This window comes from Lichenostomus cassidix, chromosome 2 (genome assembly GCF_008360975.1).
Source record: "Lichenostomus cassidix isolate B80296 chromosome 2, HeHo_3.0, whole genome shotgun sequence".
In the NCBI taxonomy this organism is placed as follows: Eukaryota; Metazoa; Chordata; class Aves; order Passeriformes; family Meliphagidae; genus Lichenostomus; species Lichenostomus cassidix.
Window position 1 is genome coordinate 124809690 of NC_139482.1, and position 19737 is coordinate 124829426.

General features: G+C 37.2%; 1 protein-coding gene across 5 annotated transcripts in view; it reads left to right on the top strand.

Annotated features, from left to right (window-relative positions):
* Positions 1–19073, top strand: part of RALYL (RALY RNA binding protein like) — a 382641-nt gene extending 363568 nt beyond the window's left edge. For 4 of the 5 annotated variants that reach the window (XM_085053112.1, XM_085053113.1, XM_085053114.1 and 1 more), the window contains 2 exons: positions 71–249; positions 17016–19073. In XM_085053112.1, coding sequence (XP_084909238.1) covers positions 71–249; positions 17016–17033 — 197 coding nt within the window. In that variant the 3' untranslated portion in view covers positions 17034–19073. The remainder of the gene's footprint in view (positions 1–70; positions 250–17015) is intronic. The other variant, XM_085053115.1, reaches the window with a different exon arrangement.
* Positions 19074–19737: the final 664 nt, after the last annotated feature.

Below are 19737 nucleotides of genomic sequence, written 5' to 3' on the forward strand. Positions count from 1 at the left end.
TCTTCTGCAGAGTATTTTGCCACCAATAGGAAAGGTTACTGAATCTCTATAGAGTATGTTTTCCTTACAGAAGCCCAAAAGAAACAAATGGAAGATAATGCTGATTTGATTCAAGAGGAATGCATATCAGAGAATGCAGATAACTCTACGGAAGAGCCAATTGAAGGAGGGCCAGATGCAGATGGGGATGGAGAAGATATGACTGATGGGATAGAGGAGGATTTTGATGAGGATGGCAGCAATGAGCTGGTAAGGAATAATCATGCCATGTCTGTCTATACAGTTCCTAAAAGTAACCACAGAGAACCAACAGTCTGGATTAACAAAATAACCTCAGAGCAGCAGTGTGATGTTCTGTAACTAGTGCCTAGACCTGCACTTTTCATACACTGTCATATCAATTAAGTATTGGAACCTCTGGGGAAAAACAAGAAAAATATTTCTTAACACAATTTTAGAAAGAAAAAGAAATGCAGTTTAAATTACTTTAGATTTACTATTTTGCATTTACTGAAATGTAGTTGAGAAAGGAAAATGTATTGTGCTTTTTGTTTTTCATTTTTAACTGGTGCATTTCAAAATTAAATAAGATTATAGAATGGTGAATTTCTTCATTAATAAACATCTGCTACCCACAGTCCCCAGTCCCTATCTTCTATGTGTATCATCTACAGGACGTGTTGGCAGATATAATTTTTTTTATGGAGGGATTTTTCCTTAAGACATGTTTGGCTAAGAAATGTTTGGGTTTTCAGCCTGGGGCTGCACCTTTCATGAAATGCCCATTATGGTGCTAAACTCCTAAATTCATTGAAAGCAACATTAAAATATGTTTGGAAAGTCAGATTTATACCTTTCTATGCATTCGTAATAAGCATGGAACAGCCACATTGGTTTAGCCTCTGTAAAGTCTCTCACTACTTCCTGGCTTTCTTATTCTGCTTTGAACTGAAAGCACTTTTATTGCTTGTTGCCACTGCTTGCATTTAAAACACATTTAATCCTGTGTGTTCAGTAAAAATCATTCAGTGAAGCAGCAGAAGTCAGTCAGCAAGGGACCCAGCAGAACCAACAGCTAGTCTGGAGTAACAGGGCACAACAACAATCAGTGGTTTGTACTGCTTACTCCTAACGCAATTTACACCCACTTGTAATTTGCAGGTTTGTGTCCCTTTAGCCAGCACACAAGATCCTCTTGAATTTCTGTATCCTGAATGGCATTGTTCCCAGGAGAAGCTACTGCAACCAGAATTCCCTCATCTTTTCACATGCAATGTAGAACAGATGATATTACCCCTTTTTCTCAAAGGGACAGGTTCTCCTGTTCAGATGTGAGGGATGTCTTTAAGAAGCTGTCACTCTGAATTTGTAGGAAGTTGAAATGTTGTAATTAATAAATAGTTGTAAATGTCATCTCCCTCCCACCATGGCTAATACCTGAGCAGCAGAAGTGATTTTAGCGATAGGGGTGACCGCAGTTTAAGAAGAATGGTGGGGTTTGCCCTAATTAGGCACCAGACTCCCTATTACAGACAACTAAGAGGGGATGTTAACATACAGAGCATTAGACTCTGATTGCTCAATGCTGTCATTTCACCCTGTGGTTATGACATATTTAGCATATATCTACACCATATAATGATGCAAGATGTAGAAAATTTTTTCATCTATCAAAGGCATCAGCAGGAAAGGCTCTATAAAGCAAGCAGCACAGGAAGACATCATTAGCAGTGAAAGTCTGGAGCTGACACAGCCACATTTGCACACTGCTGCTTCCAAGTTAAAAGGCCTTTCCAAGATTCTTGTTACGGAATAAGTTGATGTGTAGTGCATTGCAGACACAGCTCCAAAGACAGCTCAGAGGTCTGACACACACATCTAAGGCATGGTGGGGAACCAGCTCCAGTTTCTCTGCATGTCATCACTGAGTGCATGAGTGCTGGGAGGAGGTGAATCACTGCATGTGGAGAGTGGTGTCCTCTGCATTGTGTCCTAGCATGAGTGGCATCCCCCCAGTCCCAACATGATGGTAGCAAGGAAAGGCCAAGGAAGAGGACTTATGGGCATCATCTCAGTCAGATGCAGCCTGGTCCAACAGGGCAGTGGACCTAGTCAGCCTCATGCCTTCCACCTTCCCAAAGGCTGGGACCCTCTAGCTGAGAAGCTGGCATTATTGTAGATTTTAAACCTTACAACCAAGATTGTCAGTGATTTAAAATCCTCATCTTTTTCATTCTACCTTTCCATTTCTATCAAGTTTTGGAAGAAGCCACTTCACCTTAGTTTTCCTGCCTGCTGGGATGGGATAATAACACTTTCTCCCTTTTGCAAAGCCTAGGGAGATTTGTGAATGCAGAACTGCAGTGGGCAGGATAAAGGATTGCTCAGAAAAGGATTAGTTCAAGGAAATCTCAGGGTATGGGTGTTTTCATAGAAAGGCAATTATAAATTGAATTATGCATCTTTCATCTATAGTTTTAACCAAAGAGCAGTATTGGCCTGTACTTATGATATGAGGATGGTAGTTTTGATGCATGTCATAATTTAGACTTTCATACTGACATATATTTACATAGATATACTGGCCAATTCCTGTAAGCTTTAATTTCTACTCCAATCATTGATAGCTTTATACAGGGAAAGTCAGTAACAACACTATCAAATATATAGTAAACACCCCTGTAGAAATTCTTGGGAATTCATTCTGCTTCTACCCATTCTGTGCCTTGTTATCTGAAATTGTCCTCTGTTTTGTGCAAAGTAAAGCAGATATATAAGCTTGTTATAAAGCAAAAAGTCCTAACAGATGATTTTATTCTGTTTTATAAAAACTAAGTTATTTAGGAAAGAGAGCTGACTAAGAGCAAATATGTAATTTGGGAATGGGGCCAGTTACAAATCCTTTGAGGGAAAAAAAAAGGGAGGTTAAGAATGAAAAGTGTTAAATGTGACAAAAGTAAGAAAAACTTTGCATGTGTAAAATAGTAACATTGGACTCAGAATAAAAAATACTCCTCCAAAAGGCTTTTTTTAAAATTAAATCTCTCATGTTTTCCAAAGATAGAGTTAAAGGGATTTAGGACAATGATTTAAGAAAATATTTTCTTTCATCACTAAGACCAGCAGAGGAAGCAGAAAAATATTTTAAATGGGCAAAGCTAATGCTCTGAAGTCATTTCAGGATGAAGATTTCATTGTGAGTTAACTAGTATGAAAAATATTAATAGTGGGAAAGAAGAAAATTACTTAAATTTAGATCTTAGCCTTTACTGAATTCTTGAGATTTAGCTGTAAATCTTCTGCCAGGCCATTTCCCAAGACCTGCTGCAGGTTTGCTGAACAGAATTCTGTTTCCGTAAGGCTGTCAATAAAGGAAGGTAGGTGTTCAGCAAGGTCATACCCATTGTCAGAGTGCAGGTAATGCCAAAATGGAACCTCTGAATCTGTATATGTGTATATGTGTCTGCATCTCTGCAGTAGAGGACTCGAAAATATATGTCTTTCACTATTTCTAATTCTAACTTGCAAAGGAAGTGACTATGTAGGATGTATGCTGTGGGTTTAGGTGGTAGATCACTTCTCTAAACTCACGCTGTCTATTTGAAGGAACAGGTTACTTCACATTAACTGAGTGATGGCAGGTGTCCTCATGCCTGCTTTCAGCCTAGATCAACTGTAAAGACAAAGTAGTTTAGCCTGAAGGCTGAGTTAAGTCAGGTATCGATTTAAGGACCCTTCAGCCTCTTCAGTTTCCTGCCTGGCTGCACACACAAAACAACATCATATTCAACAGCTGCACACCTTCTTCATCCACCATCTAGACCAGGATGTTGTTCAACCTTGCACTGTAATTTTCTATGACTAAAGACATGCCCACAAATAGTTGTTATGTCTCAGCTGAAGTGTGAATAAGTTTTATGGAGCAATAGCTTGATTGCCTATCTGAGCTCCAATTCAAGACATGATACATTTGAAGGATCTGCTGCAGTCATCAAACATCACCTCTTGGGAAAGTTTCTTTTGTAGTATTTGCCCACAGATGTGTCTCAGTAAGTGTCCAGTGTTCCAGACACTCCAGCTTGAGGATGTCCTTAGAACAATTCCCAAAGAACTTTCCTGTATTGACATATTGAAGACTTCTTTAAAAGGTGATCTCAGAAAAATGGTCAATTTATGTATGAATATGTTAAATAGTTGACTTCAACTTGTTCAGTGAAATGTGCCATAAGCTCCTCATCCACATGTTCTTACATGGCCTCTCACTGCCACTCGTAAAAGGGCATGCATATATTCTAGAAATATATATATAATAGTCACTAATTTGTTAGGTAGCTCCTGACCTTACTTTACAATTCATGTCACTTAACAACCATTAGAGGTAGTGAGAGGGGTTGAAAACTTCAGGTCTGTTTCCTTTGCTCCTTTAAGTTAAAAGCACAAGTAGTTGGTTATCCCAGATTTTACTGGACCCATAATTCAGCATTTCATTTCACTCCTAACATTGAACAGTTTCCACTAGCAGGGAATTAGAAATTTCTATGTTCCTTCCTAGTGCAAATGTATCCGCCCATTTCTTTTAATTTAAACTGTCCCTCAACAGTGTTGTGAAGAAAGCAGCCTGGCTGAGAGATTGAAGGAAAACCATTTCTGAATTAGCGTGTTTGGTGGTTCCCTAACTCTGTGGAGATAGCAGGACATTTTATATATCTTCTCTGAACTTGTTTCAAAGGGTGCTAATCAATCATTGAGGAAGCATTTATCAAGCCATTGCAATCCTCTTGTAAGTTAAGCAGGTGGCTGCAAATTACTTCAGTGAAAGCCTGAAGTATTATAGATTTGGGGGAAAAAAACACTTTTGGCCAATGCTTAATAAAATTCCAACAATATAATTAACTGGAATGAATTATACACAAGCACTCATATCTGCATTACATTGCCTGAGAATAATATTTCCTATCAAACTGTCAACCTTTCATAGTAAATAACTATAATAGTAATAGCACACTTCAGTACTTGAGCATTCAGTACAGCAAACTGTGTTCTGGTAGAGTATATGATGCAAATACAGTAGATTTATGGTGTCATAACTCAGATCAGACACTGGTTAGTGCTTGGTTGGAATTTGAAGGATATATTCACAGTCACAGTATTTTGTTTTTCTGCTGGTGTAGCTATGCTAAAAGTAATGAAACCACACAAGCATTATTAGATGGGAGTTCCACAATAATGAGTCAACTTTAATGAGATGTCTTAAGAGGCATTTTTATTAAATTATTTTAGAACCAAAGATACAGAGACTGTAAAAGGCCTAATTCTGGTTACAACGTAGATTTACAGCAGTTATTTCAATAACAACTATAGTTCCCTTTCTATTAAGTATATTTCAGTCGTATTTACCTCTCAGGCATATTTGATTTCTTACTCTTGTCGTTTTCTCCATCTCCACACTGCACATTTTCAGTCTGTGAAATTTGTTTCTAATGTCTGATTAAGAATCACGTTTCAAACATTAATACCAGAAACTGCCACAGACATAAACCTCAGGATAATCCTCTTGCTGCACTGATTTTCATTATGCAAAAGTAAAACCATTATGATATAATAATAGCTATATTTCTTGTAGGAATTGATGCAATTACCATTTAAATCAATGGAACCAACTAGTGCTGTGGCTAAAGCTCATCAAAAACATTTCCCTCTTGTCACAAATGGGTGATTTAGATTGCTGAAAGGTATGCTGTCAAAGGTATTAGTAAAAGTGGTTTTAATATGATGCTGTAGAAGTGTGACTTAGCCAAGTTCAGTGGCAAGGTTCACTATATTACTGCATGGCACAATCATTTGAACAATTCAAAACTACCAAGGCACAATTCAGAGTTACCAAGGCACAAATCAGAATTACCTTACTAAAAGGTTTTGAATAATACCAGTCACTTTCCAAACATCTGCCATAGGTAAATGGTCTCTCTGCCTCAAGGAATAACCTTGAGAGACATCCCAGCTCAAGGGGAGAGAGACCACCACTGTGCAGCCAGGCTGCTCGGCTGGAAGAGTTCAAAGAAGGCTCAATTTGGCTGTCAGATTTGTGGAATAAATTGGTTGGATTGTTGTCAAATTACATGTAATGGTAAAGGTATGCATGAGATTTGTACCTACGACTTTCTTTGTTCCTTGATTAATGACTCTTTGAAAAGCTGCCTGCTGTTCATGTGTTAATTGCATGATGGATGTTCCAAGCTCTTGCACATCAATGCTCTCTGTGCCACTCTTTGCCTTTGTGAGTCTTCAGAGGACAGACTGCAGCTAGAGGAGTTCTTGGCTGACTGGACTATGGCTCAGGCCTTTACCTCCTTCGGAGTCTGAGCCAAACTACCACTAGTTTAGTTAAAGGGTGGAGTGTATCCATCACACCCCTCCTATGAGTAGCTACAGGGAAATTAATTTCATAGCAAATCTGTATGAAACATTGAACCTTTCCTTGTTTTAATTATTTTGCATGGAATTCAACAGTGAAGATACTCAGCAGAAAGCAAAATAAGATCTACAGAAAAAGAGCAAAAATTTTTCTGATTAATTTAATCTAGTTTAAACCCAGTTTTGCATATCTCAAATAGCAAGACTTATCAAATATGTGACTGTGTGATAGTACTGATAGTACTTAATTTATTATTGTATTTAAACTAGATTTTTCATTGTCCTTTTGGACACATTTTTTTTCTGTCCATAGCATCAGGGCAGATGAGACTGACTCTTCTATTATAAGCCAAATTAGGCTGATTAGGCTTGTCAAAAAGATCAGTAGCTACTCTGACAAGTTGCAGCTTGCTGAGTGCACTTACACAGGATATTACTTAGAAAATAAAGGACAAAACTTCTAATTAATGGCAATGACTGAGGCAATGTTGTCCCAGAAATCTTATTCAGCTTACTTTAAAAATCACTAAGATCATGCAAAATCTTGTTTTTTCTATTGCACTTACTATTCATTTAAATATTGCTTTCAGTGTCAGGGGAAACATGATGTTCTTCATTCCTAAGACAAATGAATAGATAAAAGATTGTGCTCACTTGATAAATATCTGTGCAAGATGTTTGTACTTGAGGAACCTAAGAAAGTCATTAGGGGCACCATATCCGACAGATACTAATTTCTTGTACCTTCCAAAGCTGCAGTAAATCTAATAACCTGTGACTGAAAAAATGGAGAAAGTAATAAAAGCATGCCATGAAATCAAAAATTGTAGGAAACTTCCTGACATGCCCTTTTGTTATATTTAATATATGCAGTAGCACAGTAGACTGTTTTTTGTTCACCCACTGTTGCATGAGTCATTGGAAGGACCTTGCCGCCAGCTCCTCCTCCCCATTTTTCCTGGCAGTCAATTTATCAGGGAAAGACTTCCTAAGTGGTGTTCAGCCTTTTAACCAGGTTACTGATTTCTGACTGACTACATAATATTTTTCTAATTATTATTTAAATCCTACCCCGTACATATCACAGGGAAGCTGCAGAAAATACAGGCAGTGTTATCATTTAAATTTTGTATCTCTTTCTGCTAGATTTTCCTGCCTGTAATTGCATTTTTGTAAAACAAACAAGCAAATTAATTTTATTGAATTCACATCTATTCCTCTGAATCTGCCCTGTATTATTTAGCCCCCAGTTAAAAAAAAAAAAACCTCAAAAACTTAAAATTATAAAACTTTTAAAACCTTTATAATGTAAATAATTTGATTCATTTACAACCATTAGAATCTTACATACTTAATACAAATAGGCTTGAAAATAATGGGTTTTCTCCTCTGTTTATCTCATTTCTAAGCAGAGTATGGGGGATCAGGAATTTTGGTTCCTGTTCTTGTCTTTGACACTGAGCCCATAGGGTGGGCAATGTGTCTCAGAAGATTTAATGTGTAGGTACACTTAGCACCTCTTTCTGAGGTCAGACCAAGAGGTGTCTTTCTTCGGCATGCAAGAAAGGAGCATTCCCAATTGTTTAAACTTGTAAAAAATTATATGCTTTCCAGTAAAGAAAAATGTCTGTTAAATGGCAGGGAATATATTCTTCTATGAATCTGTTTTACTTTTTTTGTTGCACCCTGCCATCTGTCTTGACCTGCCTGAAGTCTCAGTCATCATTTAATAAGATAGTCACAGTGCTTGATGGTTTTGAGACATCAAATATTTAATTTTAATGGTTCAACTTATATCAAAAACAAATGTTTTTTCTCCAATTTAAAAACAAAACCTCACACAAATCTGTGAATTTAATCAGAGGCAAATAATGCTATCAGATCAGGCCAAAAATTCTTTTAGACGTGTAAACAAAATATTTGCCTAAATGAGATTAAGTCCTCTCTAGAACATAGTTGACCCTAATATTCAGTATTGGTAGCCTCATGATATTTATTCAGCCTAAGTAGATCAAAATTAGCTAAAAAAAATTTGCTAGCCTAAAATTTATGGACATAGAGTCAACCTCTGAGTGAAGTGCAGAAGCCAAACACCTACCACCCAGGAGCAAACCTGGACTTCTTTTCAGGTGAGGATGATGGTGACTTAAAATATCACCAGCTTTTTGCTATACCTTATGGCTGAAAAAGAAACATCAGAAATTAATTGAAGTGACCCAACACTTTAAATAAGAAAACTGGTTTCAGTTTACACCCATTATTTTTGCCAATGTAATTTTAACTAATTCTGGTGGAGCAGCTCTTCTTTTACTTTCCTGTACTTTGGTTGACTCCAGTACTCTTGGAATGACTTACTGAAGGTGCTGTGTTGGGTTTGGTTCACCCACTATTTGGAACCCAACAATCCCCATCTGTGTGTAGGGAAAATAAACATTGGAATAGTAACCCAGTATAGGTATCAAAGGAGAGGTATGGGGTACATTGGAAAATCATGGATGGGAAGGAGGACACTTGTGTTTTCTAGGCACTCACTGGGGCACAGAAATCCTCTGGAACAGCTCAGGCCAGCCATTGAGTACATGCTATGGATTTGAGTCTATATCGGCTTAATAATCAAATTCTTAGATTTAACTGAAATTGAGCAATTGTCATGCATCACACATTTTTCCTAGGGTGTCAGTCTTTGAAAATAAATATCTTTAGTTCCCCTGGAAAACACTCATTTCACAGCCTTTATCAGTATCCTTGAGCATCAAGAATGCTGAATGAAAAACCCTAAGAGGTAACATTTTTCTGTTGAAAGTCCATACAAGTAAAGAGGTCCAAACATTGAAAAGCCAAAAGATTATTATTTTTCCATACTAAAAGGCAGTCATTTTTTATGTTTTTATTTTTTTTCAATACGAATTGCAGAGCCACTACAGTTAGTGACCCAATTATTACAAAAGGTCTCCATATTTTGTGAAAATATAAATGTGTTGCTAAGAAGATTTTCTGCATGATTAATGTCAAAACATGAAAGGCAGATTGAATTTATCCATACACAGGCATTTACACACCTCAGAAAAGGGAAGTTATTTAGAAGGTGATAGAACTGTAATTGCCATTTCAACAAAAAAGCAATCAGTGAGGAATAAAACAAGCTCAGTCTGACAAAACAAAGATTTGGAAGTTAATCAAGTGCCATCTTAGCCAGACTGTCATGCTGCTATGAGTATCTGAAGTTTCCAAATTGTTGTTGCTATTTCTAAAAACTACGCTGTAGTTTTGTAGACTTTCAAAATGGGCAAAGTGTTTTCCAGACCAAATAAATAGAAAATGAGAAGGCTAAATGCTTCTCTGCTTACTCTGCGCAGGGTTATACTAATCCTGTCTCAGCTTTTAGTTGATTCTGCACCATTTGCAGACCACAATGTGACCCCAAGTCCAACATTTTGCTTTGTAGCTTTTATTTGAAAATTAATGTCTCTCGAAATCCTCATAAAACCAAAATATTACACACTACTGTGCACCGTGCATTTAAATAAGTATTAGGCAGAAAAATGTAAAGCAAAACCTGTTTAAAATAGGTCCATCTTTTATTGTCATTTCCACCTGGATCACATTCCCATAGCAAGACTTTCACAAATAACAATTTTAAGCAGATAACACTATATCCTGTATGCTTCATTGACTGTCTTAATTCATTATACTGTTGCCATTTAAATATTCATATTGCATTGTTCATCTCTTTCCACTCCTGCTTCCTATGGTTTACTCTGGGCTTTCCCAGTATGTCTGTCTCATGCTATATATTCCCAACATCTTCTTCCAGCACTCTCTCCTCCTCTTTTCTATGTTTTTTTTATGACATTCCATCTGGTCTTTCAGTTGAGTAAAACTTTTGCCTCCAAGTAACTGAAAAATCTCCTATTGATTAGGCAGGACACTCCTCATCTTGATATCATTGCCTACAATTTTTTTTGCCTACAATGGGTGCACTTTGCCTTTTGGTGCTTATCTAAACTCTAATTTGGCAATAGTGGGAAAGTTTTGTAGCTGCTTTCTGTATAATTAGTTTAAGGAAGTTCTCCTTGTAATCTCCTACTTTCATATATTTTAAAAACACACTAATTAAAATGTAGACATATTAAATGGCCTGAGGGTACAAGTCTTAGTAGTTCATTTATGCATTAAGCTGTGTGTTCAAATCTGCACCCATAGCATTAGTAGGACAGGAACTTTTGCCTGCAGTATTAATACTGATTGGACCACCACCTCACAGTAGAGAATTCCTACTCCTCACATTGAGCTGAGATTAATTCAGTAGGAATTTCATTCTACAGAATTTTTACACCCTGTAACCTAGAAGCAGGTCCTCTGTAGCATTCAGGATGATAAAGTACAGTGAATCATTCTAGGACTCAGTTAGACTTGCTACTCATGGAACAGGCACCATCCCAAGAAGAAGAAAACACCTACTGATGTCCAATGAGAGCCATACCCCTGTAAATTGGCCATGAATATCCACTCATATGCAGGGATAAATGAAGGTGGAACCTTTTTTTCTGCTGGATCCCAAGAAAATTTCGAGCTTTTCTCAAGGCACACTGGTATGCCCTGAGGGAGCTGTGTGTACAGCATCAGGGAAGCCTTACTGCATTTGGGTTGGCTTTATTAGCCAAGAGAGAGCAGGAAAGGGAGTTTGGTGGGTACACGGTTTTGCCATGGGGTAGCAATGTGGAGGCATTCTGGTAAAGACTTCAGGGCAGCAAGTTCTGCAAAAACACCACCTCCCTATCTCCCCCACCTATTCCACATCTCCTGCTTGGAGATCCTGCAGCCCACCCCACACTCTGCAGAAGGCCCAGTGCCTCCAGCTTCAGATCCCTTCCACTGTCACCAGATGCTGTGCTACTAGTGCCCAGGTCTTCTCCAACTGCTATACAGGACCTTTCAGAGAAAGATTTTGCTGCAAAAGCAGTCTAGCAGGAGAAAAACACACAGCCCAAATTGAAGTGGATCGGTCCACCTCTTTCCCTCATGGCCTTACTCAAGCTCTCAAATGACCATGGTGACTACTCCCAAAGTCATTCCTTCAGTCTCACACCTGACCATCATCTCAACTGCATTGTGTCCTCACTAGCACTCTCCAAATATTGGATCTTGTCTCCTCCACTACACTCAAAAGCATTTACCACAATTCTGCCTGGACTCTGAGAAAAACAAGATATGCTGGTCTGGAGGAAATATCAGTATCTGATAGGGCAATCTTATTCTTCCTGCTGATTTTTATTGGGCAAACAAGTGAAACAGAGCATTTTAATACAATGAAGAGAGAAGTTTGTTTTCACTGATGAGTAAAACGATCATCCTCACATGTACTCACATAAGTACTAACACTTTAAAGCAATTAAGCTGTTCACTGAACAGAAAAACGATTCTGCAATGTTTTTAGTAGCTAAAGTATGATTGGCAGACTCCAAAACATAATGATTAGGTTTCATCATTTGAAGAAAGGTTTAAAGAAGGTGCAACTGCTCCTTTTAATTATCCATTTTTAATATTTATCGAACTGTACAATCCCTCTATTTGCTAAATGTTGTGAATATTCTATATCACTAGTTCATTATAAAAAATTTTGCTTTCATGCCATCATTTTGTTTGTCATGTTTTACGAGGGTTACAACTGACAGCAGCAAATGTGTGATACACATTCCCATTCCCCTGCTCACACCTACTGAACTGAGAATTTACATTTCATATGGGGGCAATAAACTAAACCACCTAGAAGGCTGTGACTGAATTAGAGATTTCATGCTTTAAATCAAGGGACAAAGTGAAAAGTGTATCTCAAAAGAACACAGCTGTGAAGTCAATAGCAATTGACAAATTGCTATTGACTTCAGCAGCAAATACTGACTTAATAGCAAATACAAATTCCTTGGTAAGTCCTGCTCATTCCTTGTGGCTTTCCATTGTTGATGAAGAATGCTGTGTAAAAGCCAACAAGAGTGCATGGCCCCATAGTACCTTACAAAGAGAAAAGAAGGATATTGTCTTGAGTTAGACATAGCAAATAAACAGAATGGCAATTTGCACTACTACTTTCTGTACTGCATTATGATTTTTCTCATTTTAGGTAAATATCTAGATCAATAATGGCTAATTAAGTTTTGGTTGTTTTGTTGTGTTTAGTTGTTTTGGGTTTTTTTTTAATGCCTGTTCTGCAGACAAATTCCATTTTTCACCTTCTTGGCTGTCCAGAAAGAACCTTTCATAATCAAAAGAAATTATTAGAGATGAAACAGAGTATGCTATCCTCAAGGAGATAAGTGCAGCATCTGTAGGCCTGGATTCAGTATTCTCAGTTGTACAGATAACAGGAGAGAGCATCAGATGCAATCAAAGGAGTTGTGCCACAATTGCAGTTTGAGGTATCACAAGTATGAGGAGCAATGTTGGGAGTGAAAGGACAGCACACCTGCTGCATTTTAATGGAGCTTTTGCAGAAAGTGATGCACAGCAGTTCCATAACCCACTGCTAAACACAGTCAGACACCAGCAGAAACCTAGACAGGTGTCAGGCATCAAGTCTCCCACTCAATAGGAGTCTGTAAGAGATGGATGTGCAATTTTACCAAACAGTGGTCAGCAGTCCCTTCAGATGCCTCCTTTACAGTCATTAAACTCAGAATTTCAGTCCTAAGAATGGATTTGTCTGGCAAGGAAAAAGAGTCAGAAGAGCAGGAAGAAGGATACTTGAAACTTTGGGTTTCGATTTCATGTGTATATATGAAGCATCACCTCTCCATCCACTTTTAGCTGCATTTTCTGAAAACTTCTAAGATTAATATTATCACAAAAGCCATTCAGAGCAAATGATTGTTTAAAAACATGCATTTTGTCAGATTAGTATCTTCCATATACTTTGGATGCTCTTACTGCTTATAATTATTGTGAGGTAAACCATACAGTTGAGTCTGTAACAACTTTATTCTGTGGGACATTTCTTTAAATATTTTCTTAATATACTACAAGGTAAGATGCTATCCATGTACATCTTTTGTGCCATTTAGTCATAGCACATTCCTGATATTCCCTCACAAAAATATATGCTGAATTTACACTCTCCTATAGTAAGATTTATTCCTGTATGTTTAGGTCTGGAAGATGAGCATGGTAAAGGAAGTCCAGCCCATTCTTCCCATAAACCCTGTGAGAAGGAAACTAGGTATTTATTGGGATGCAGGAACATATCTCTGTGGTTTTCCCTTTTTCAGAACTGTCAGGAAGAACAAATAATTCAGACCAGGAAAGAGGCTGAGCTCTGTTTGGATCCAGCTAGCAGAGAACAAAGCTCATCTCCTGCAGACGAATAAAATCAATCTGACCAAGTTTAGAAAAGTCAGTAGCTCCCCTACCACAGAAGGGTCACCATTACAACTTCCAGCTGCTCAGGGAGGCCAGGGAAAAGGGGCTGGCACAGCCCATTCTGAAAGAATGGTACCTGCAGGTCTCTACCATATATTGAGCTTGTCTTCTCATAAAAGGCTTTTAGGAGCAATACAGAGTGCAAGCTATTCATACTATGTCATGCTTCATGACTACAAAGCACAGAGCTCAGAGGAACCAGTCACCTGGCAGGTGATCTGATGGCCAGGCGCTCCCACAAGAAAATGTCCTTTACATGCAGAGCATTCTTAAAAATCTACAGATGTAAAAATAGAAATTAGCTAGGCTTTGAGGGGAGGTAAGTTATAAAATCATTAAACCTCTAAAAGACAAGATGGAAAATTCTACATTTTCACTGAATTTTATCTGATTTACTCCATCATTTTTAATTATTATAGTTTGGGGCCCATTAAGCAGAACTGTACTTTCATTTAGTGAGGTTTTTTAATATTTAATGTTGGCTTTCCAATGTTATATACATTTTAATAGTGTATAGTTAAAATTAATTTAATTCTTGTAGAATTTGAATTTGGTGAAAATGCCAGAAGGATTATACTAGAACTATAATAACAGTAGCAATAGTATTTTTGGAAGACTGAAATACAGTGTTATGCCTGAGAAGAGTGTTTCTGATAACTCATGCTCAAAAAGCCATCCAGATAGTAAAAAAAGCAGCAGAAATAATTTTAGGTGGAAAATGAACCAATAAATTTTCCATAACCTCTCTCCATCTTTTTTTCAGAAACTATGATGGCAATTAGGACAGTATATAGTGTTTCTTTGATACGGATGCCAAGTCTATATGCTCAGTTGAGTTATTCAATTCTTAAAATGCATTATGTTCAAATCACACTTTCTAAGGTGGTTTTCTGTGAGAACTAGATCAAGTAAAAGCCTTATTGCTGTCTTAAATGTAAGTCAGTTCATCCTTGTTGTGTCAGAAGGTGTTTTTATACAGAAGGAGAAAGAAATGAAAAAATTTTAAAAACCCCACTAGTCATCATGAGGGTTTTTTTATATCATCACCACTAACATAAAGCTAGATGATAGACTGCACAGTATCCAGAAGAAAGAAAATAAATGGAATTAGCATTGCATTACTCTAGATTAATCATAACCCTGGATTCCTGTCATTCCATGGAAAATAAAAACTTGGCCCTTTTAGATTTCAATGTTTCTTCTCAGACTTTAACATTATTTGTAGTGAGAGGCAAATAAAAAGTCCATGTACTGAAGGAAGAACACAGGAATATTTTGGACTGGTGGGGTTGGTAATTTTTTATCACTGTTTCTAACCAACAGCAAAGCAGCACTGATGACTTGGATCCAGGTGGTTAGCAACATTAATGTTTCACAATAGTAACCTAATGAAGCTCTTTAGTGCTGGTGACAGGTAAATGCTTGAAAGGTTTATGGCAAGTGAAAAAAGCTTCGATAAATAATTTGAAAATCTGCCTCCTCTTGCTTTCATACTTATTGCTTTTTATAATGGCATAATGGAACAGCAAAGCATAGTTGAAAAAAAAAAAAGGCTAGAAAAGAGGAACTCTCTTTGGAGCTACAAGGATGTATAGTGGCATTATTTTTTTTAACTTCTTCTAAGATGAATAGCTAGTTAAAAACCATTAGGCCTCTCTCAGACTTAGGGGAGATTTTAATGATCTTTTTTTGTATAGCTAGGTCTCTCTGGGGATCAGACCTAATATAAGGGAGATGAAGATTTTTCTCTGTGCAAGTAGAAAATAATAGTTTCAGTATGTTTTAACTGAAAGAAGAAAGTTCTGGGATCTCTCACATGAGCTTTTCTCCCTAATCCTGGTTACCTATGAATTTCACAACCAGAAACCTGGTGCTCTTTTTGCAATGAGGGGGAAACTTGATGCCTGATTTCTTCAAAGGTCAGGAGGCCAGTCCTGCAGGGACTCGGATGTTTCTGGAAAAGCCTTTTTCATTGAAAAACAGCTTTTCGGTAAATGGAAATTTTAAAAAGAAATTGCCTCCCTTTATTTTTTTTTTTTTTCATTGAAAGAGGCAGAAATTGGCTGAAAAGAATATCTGGAAATTTTTCATCAGAAATGATGAAATTCATCATCAGTTTTGATCAGAAGTGCATGTTTCATCAGCTATTTTCTCTTTCAGTTATAGAAGAAGATAGACACTCCCCTCCCCCCCCCAAAAAAAAAAATCTCAATAAAAGATTGGCCATAAGATATTTTTCCTGTCAAAATTTAAACAAAAATCTTGGGTTTAAAATTTCACTTTAAAAAAAGAAACCATCTACTTCTGTTAACATTTTCTACTGTCAGTTTTCCAAACAGATGTAATTATGAAAGTGCTGTCAGTTTTTCTGTGGGTAGGTAGAGCTGGTGTGTCTTATGCTTCCCTGCAGCATCTCTCAATACCTATTTGAAGCTGGTAGCATTAATGGGTCACATTGCAGGACTGAGATATTTACATGCAACCTGCCTCCAGCCTCTGCTGGAAGAATGATCCTCAAAAGCATTGACTAACACTGGATTTTTGCATTTTCATGCTGTGGCTGGTAAAACAACAAAAGAAATCAAAGGATAGACAATTATATTGTATGTCATGTACACAAGAACAATAGCAAAATAGGCAACAGCAAAAGGGAAGCAACTGAGGAAAGATCCATCAATCTGATAACTATAAGCATTGCTGAAAGCACACAGTCAATGGAAATGGAGTGAGGTATATAAATAGTGTGATGGGACTGAAACAAAGAATTCTACATGCAGTTTATTTAGATTGAATGCTATTATGCAAATAAAGCATTTCATTGCAAAGCAGCCAAGATACATTATTCTATTTCCTGCTGCTAAAATAGAAATTATTCAGCAGTTATTTGCATGGCATTATTGAGGGGAGGTATACTTCAGCCTCAACAGCTCTTGCATGGTTTGCTGTTATTATTTTGGCCATATAACTGAGGACTGTTGCACAATCCTGATTGTCCACTGGTGCAGGAATACTATTCTTTTAACCTTCAGTGTTGGGAAAGCCTTACAGATATTGATATTTGGTTGATTTGTGAAAAATTCGAGTCATAGTCCTCTTGGCTCTTTTCCCCAGCTGTCTTTGATTCTTTTTGAGGTTCTGCTGGAAGAAATTCTATGCCTTCATACTAAAGCCAACATTTCATTTGTCAGTTTCTACAGATCAAGTGATGAGATGCCATGTGTGAACCCGCTGAAGGCTGAGAAGAGAAACTCTGACTTCCCCACAGAAAATTGTGAACTGCAGTTTCTTACTGGCTGACAACACCTTTGATTCAATTTGTATGAAACTCAATTTACTTATTAAAATGGACGTTATTGTTCAAATATTAGAAACTCCATTTCTTATATGTTCTAAGCTGTACAATTGTCAGATTTTTATGGTTTAGATTGTAAATGTGGTTTTCTCTGGCTAATTATTGGTATTATTTTTTTAATTTTGATGTCTTAAAGGCCAATGTACTGTATCATAATAATATGAAGGACATATTTAACGGGTGTGGAAAACACTGTATACAAATGTATATTTCTAAAAGCTATTTTTATGATTAGCACGTTTTACTGTTTTACCATATTTAGAGTCAGGTGATATTGCACTTCTTTGTTTACCGCTTAATTCAAACAAGACCATTTTGAGCAGTGCCACAATTAAATACATTGTATGGTATTTCCCATTATTTTATTCAATTTATTTGTCATTGGAAATAATTACATTTAGTAATAGAATAGCTTCTAAAAAGTGAAAATGTCAAAATAAGAGAGCAATCCTAGATAAACTGTAAATTGGATCCTCCTGTAAATCCCTTTCTTCAGATAAGCACTCTCTGTGATGCCATTCATCACACAGTTGTTACAGCTGTTCTTGCAAATCTCTAAAGGCAGTTTGTTGCTACCATATGGAAAGTCAGTCAGCCTCCTGTCTGGCCAGGAAAATTACTTCTAGCCGGCCAATATCTGACAGCCTGAGTTAGCCTACTTATTACTTTTTGGGTTATTTTCTGGCAGTAGTCTTTCCACCTACAAACTCCTAAGACCCTCACAAAAGTCTAAAGTTGGAACAATTAATTATTACAGATGTTATAGGGGGAATCTCAATTTAGAATTTCTTAATAAATCATATTTCTTTTCAAACAGAATGAATGCATTATTCCTCTCGTGTTACTAAAACACTGAAGGTATCAAAGCATATATCATATAGGCATAAGGTCTTCTTCTCTAAAAAAAGTACCCACATGTTCACCATCACAAAGTCAGACTTCTTTAGCATTGCAGATGACATGTAACAAGGAATAAGTATTTATTCATCTACATCCTTATGCGAGCAGTACTCATATAAAAAGAGACATATCTTTAAAGTGATTGCAGGGTAAATAAATTATTTAGTAGCTACAGCCTCCCAGGAGAGAGAGGCATTAATTTAGGAAATATCTTTTACAGTCAAATGGAGTGCAGACCCAGCTGTGGGCCACTCTGCAGCATGGAGCCCTGACCACTGAGATCCATGACCAGGGTAGTTGGTATTTGGGATCATTCAGCACTACAAAGATGAACTCTTGCCTTGCCCTTTAAATAGTTCTTTGTAGGCTGAAAGCAAGAGAAAACAAAAGGTACTAGAGAGACTTTTTAAAAGATCAAACTTTATATTTCTATTTTAAAAAGCAGTTTCTGAGATGACAGGTTCACCTCAAGTAGTGGGGATGTAAGGGGACAGGAGCTCAAGGTATCTGGTCAGGTTTCTGGCATGGGGACCATCATCAAAGAAGGACTGATATTCTTCTAAAATTTGGAAGAAAAGCCTACATTTGAATTTAATTATCTATGACTGAGTGAGAATTCTTTTCACTAGGCAGCTATGTAACATAGCACTTTCAATTATGTTTGTGTACTTTATATTTAGCTTGTTGTGTGTGGTGGAGTTACATGGTTTACCTAAGTGCTGAGTAGTACCTAGCTCCTTAAATAGGGAAAGACTAATATAAGTAGTTATACCTGAGCATAAAGAATTGCAGCTTCAGAATTCACTAGGTCTGACTCTTCCAGAAAAGTGCAGCAAAAAATATTACTCCTCTCTAAGTGAAATATTAGTTCAAATCAGAGGGTAAAGTACTTCTCCACTTTCTATCTATTAATGTAGGTTATGAACATTTTTCACTGTAAAAATGCAAAAAGAATTGACGCTTTGGGATCTCCATCTTTGGCTGACAGTTAAAAGGAACTCCAAACCTTAGCAGCTTAAGGGGCATTTGTCCCATTTAAATCACATAAACTGTTGGTTGACTTAAAAGATGCAGAATGTCATCCAAGGAGATCAGTTCTGATCTTGGTGTTAATAAACTAGATATGAGAAACATCTAGGTATATTGTCTCTTCACCACATCCATCCCTAATGAGCTAATACTCACAGAAAGCACTCTCAGATTTTTTACATCACATTATTTACAATCATTACCCTTAGATGATAAAGTCACAGAAATGATTGCACAGTCATAATGTTGACATTGTTTCACACCACAGTTTATGTCCTGAATATATTTTGAACACAAAACGTCACCTCTGTTAACACCACAAGGCACTACTTCATTTGCAAGCCAAAAGATTCTACCCCATGCAGTCTATTACTAGCAAGGTTTCTCAATGGCATGTTTGCTTAAAATCACTCCAGAGGATGCTGGTAGCTTCGACAGAGCTTCATAGCTCTCTGCTGTCCATGTATGCAGTGTGCTCGGTGTTGTCTGCCATCACTACCTGTTACTTGTTTGACATGAGTTTTGTCAGTTGTGGCGTTTTCCAACATTGCTCATCCCTGGCAATTCGGAAGAATAAGAAACACGAAAGATCTTGTCAATCAGTTTGGACAGTCAACAGTCTCATACAA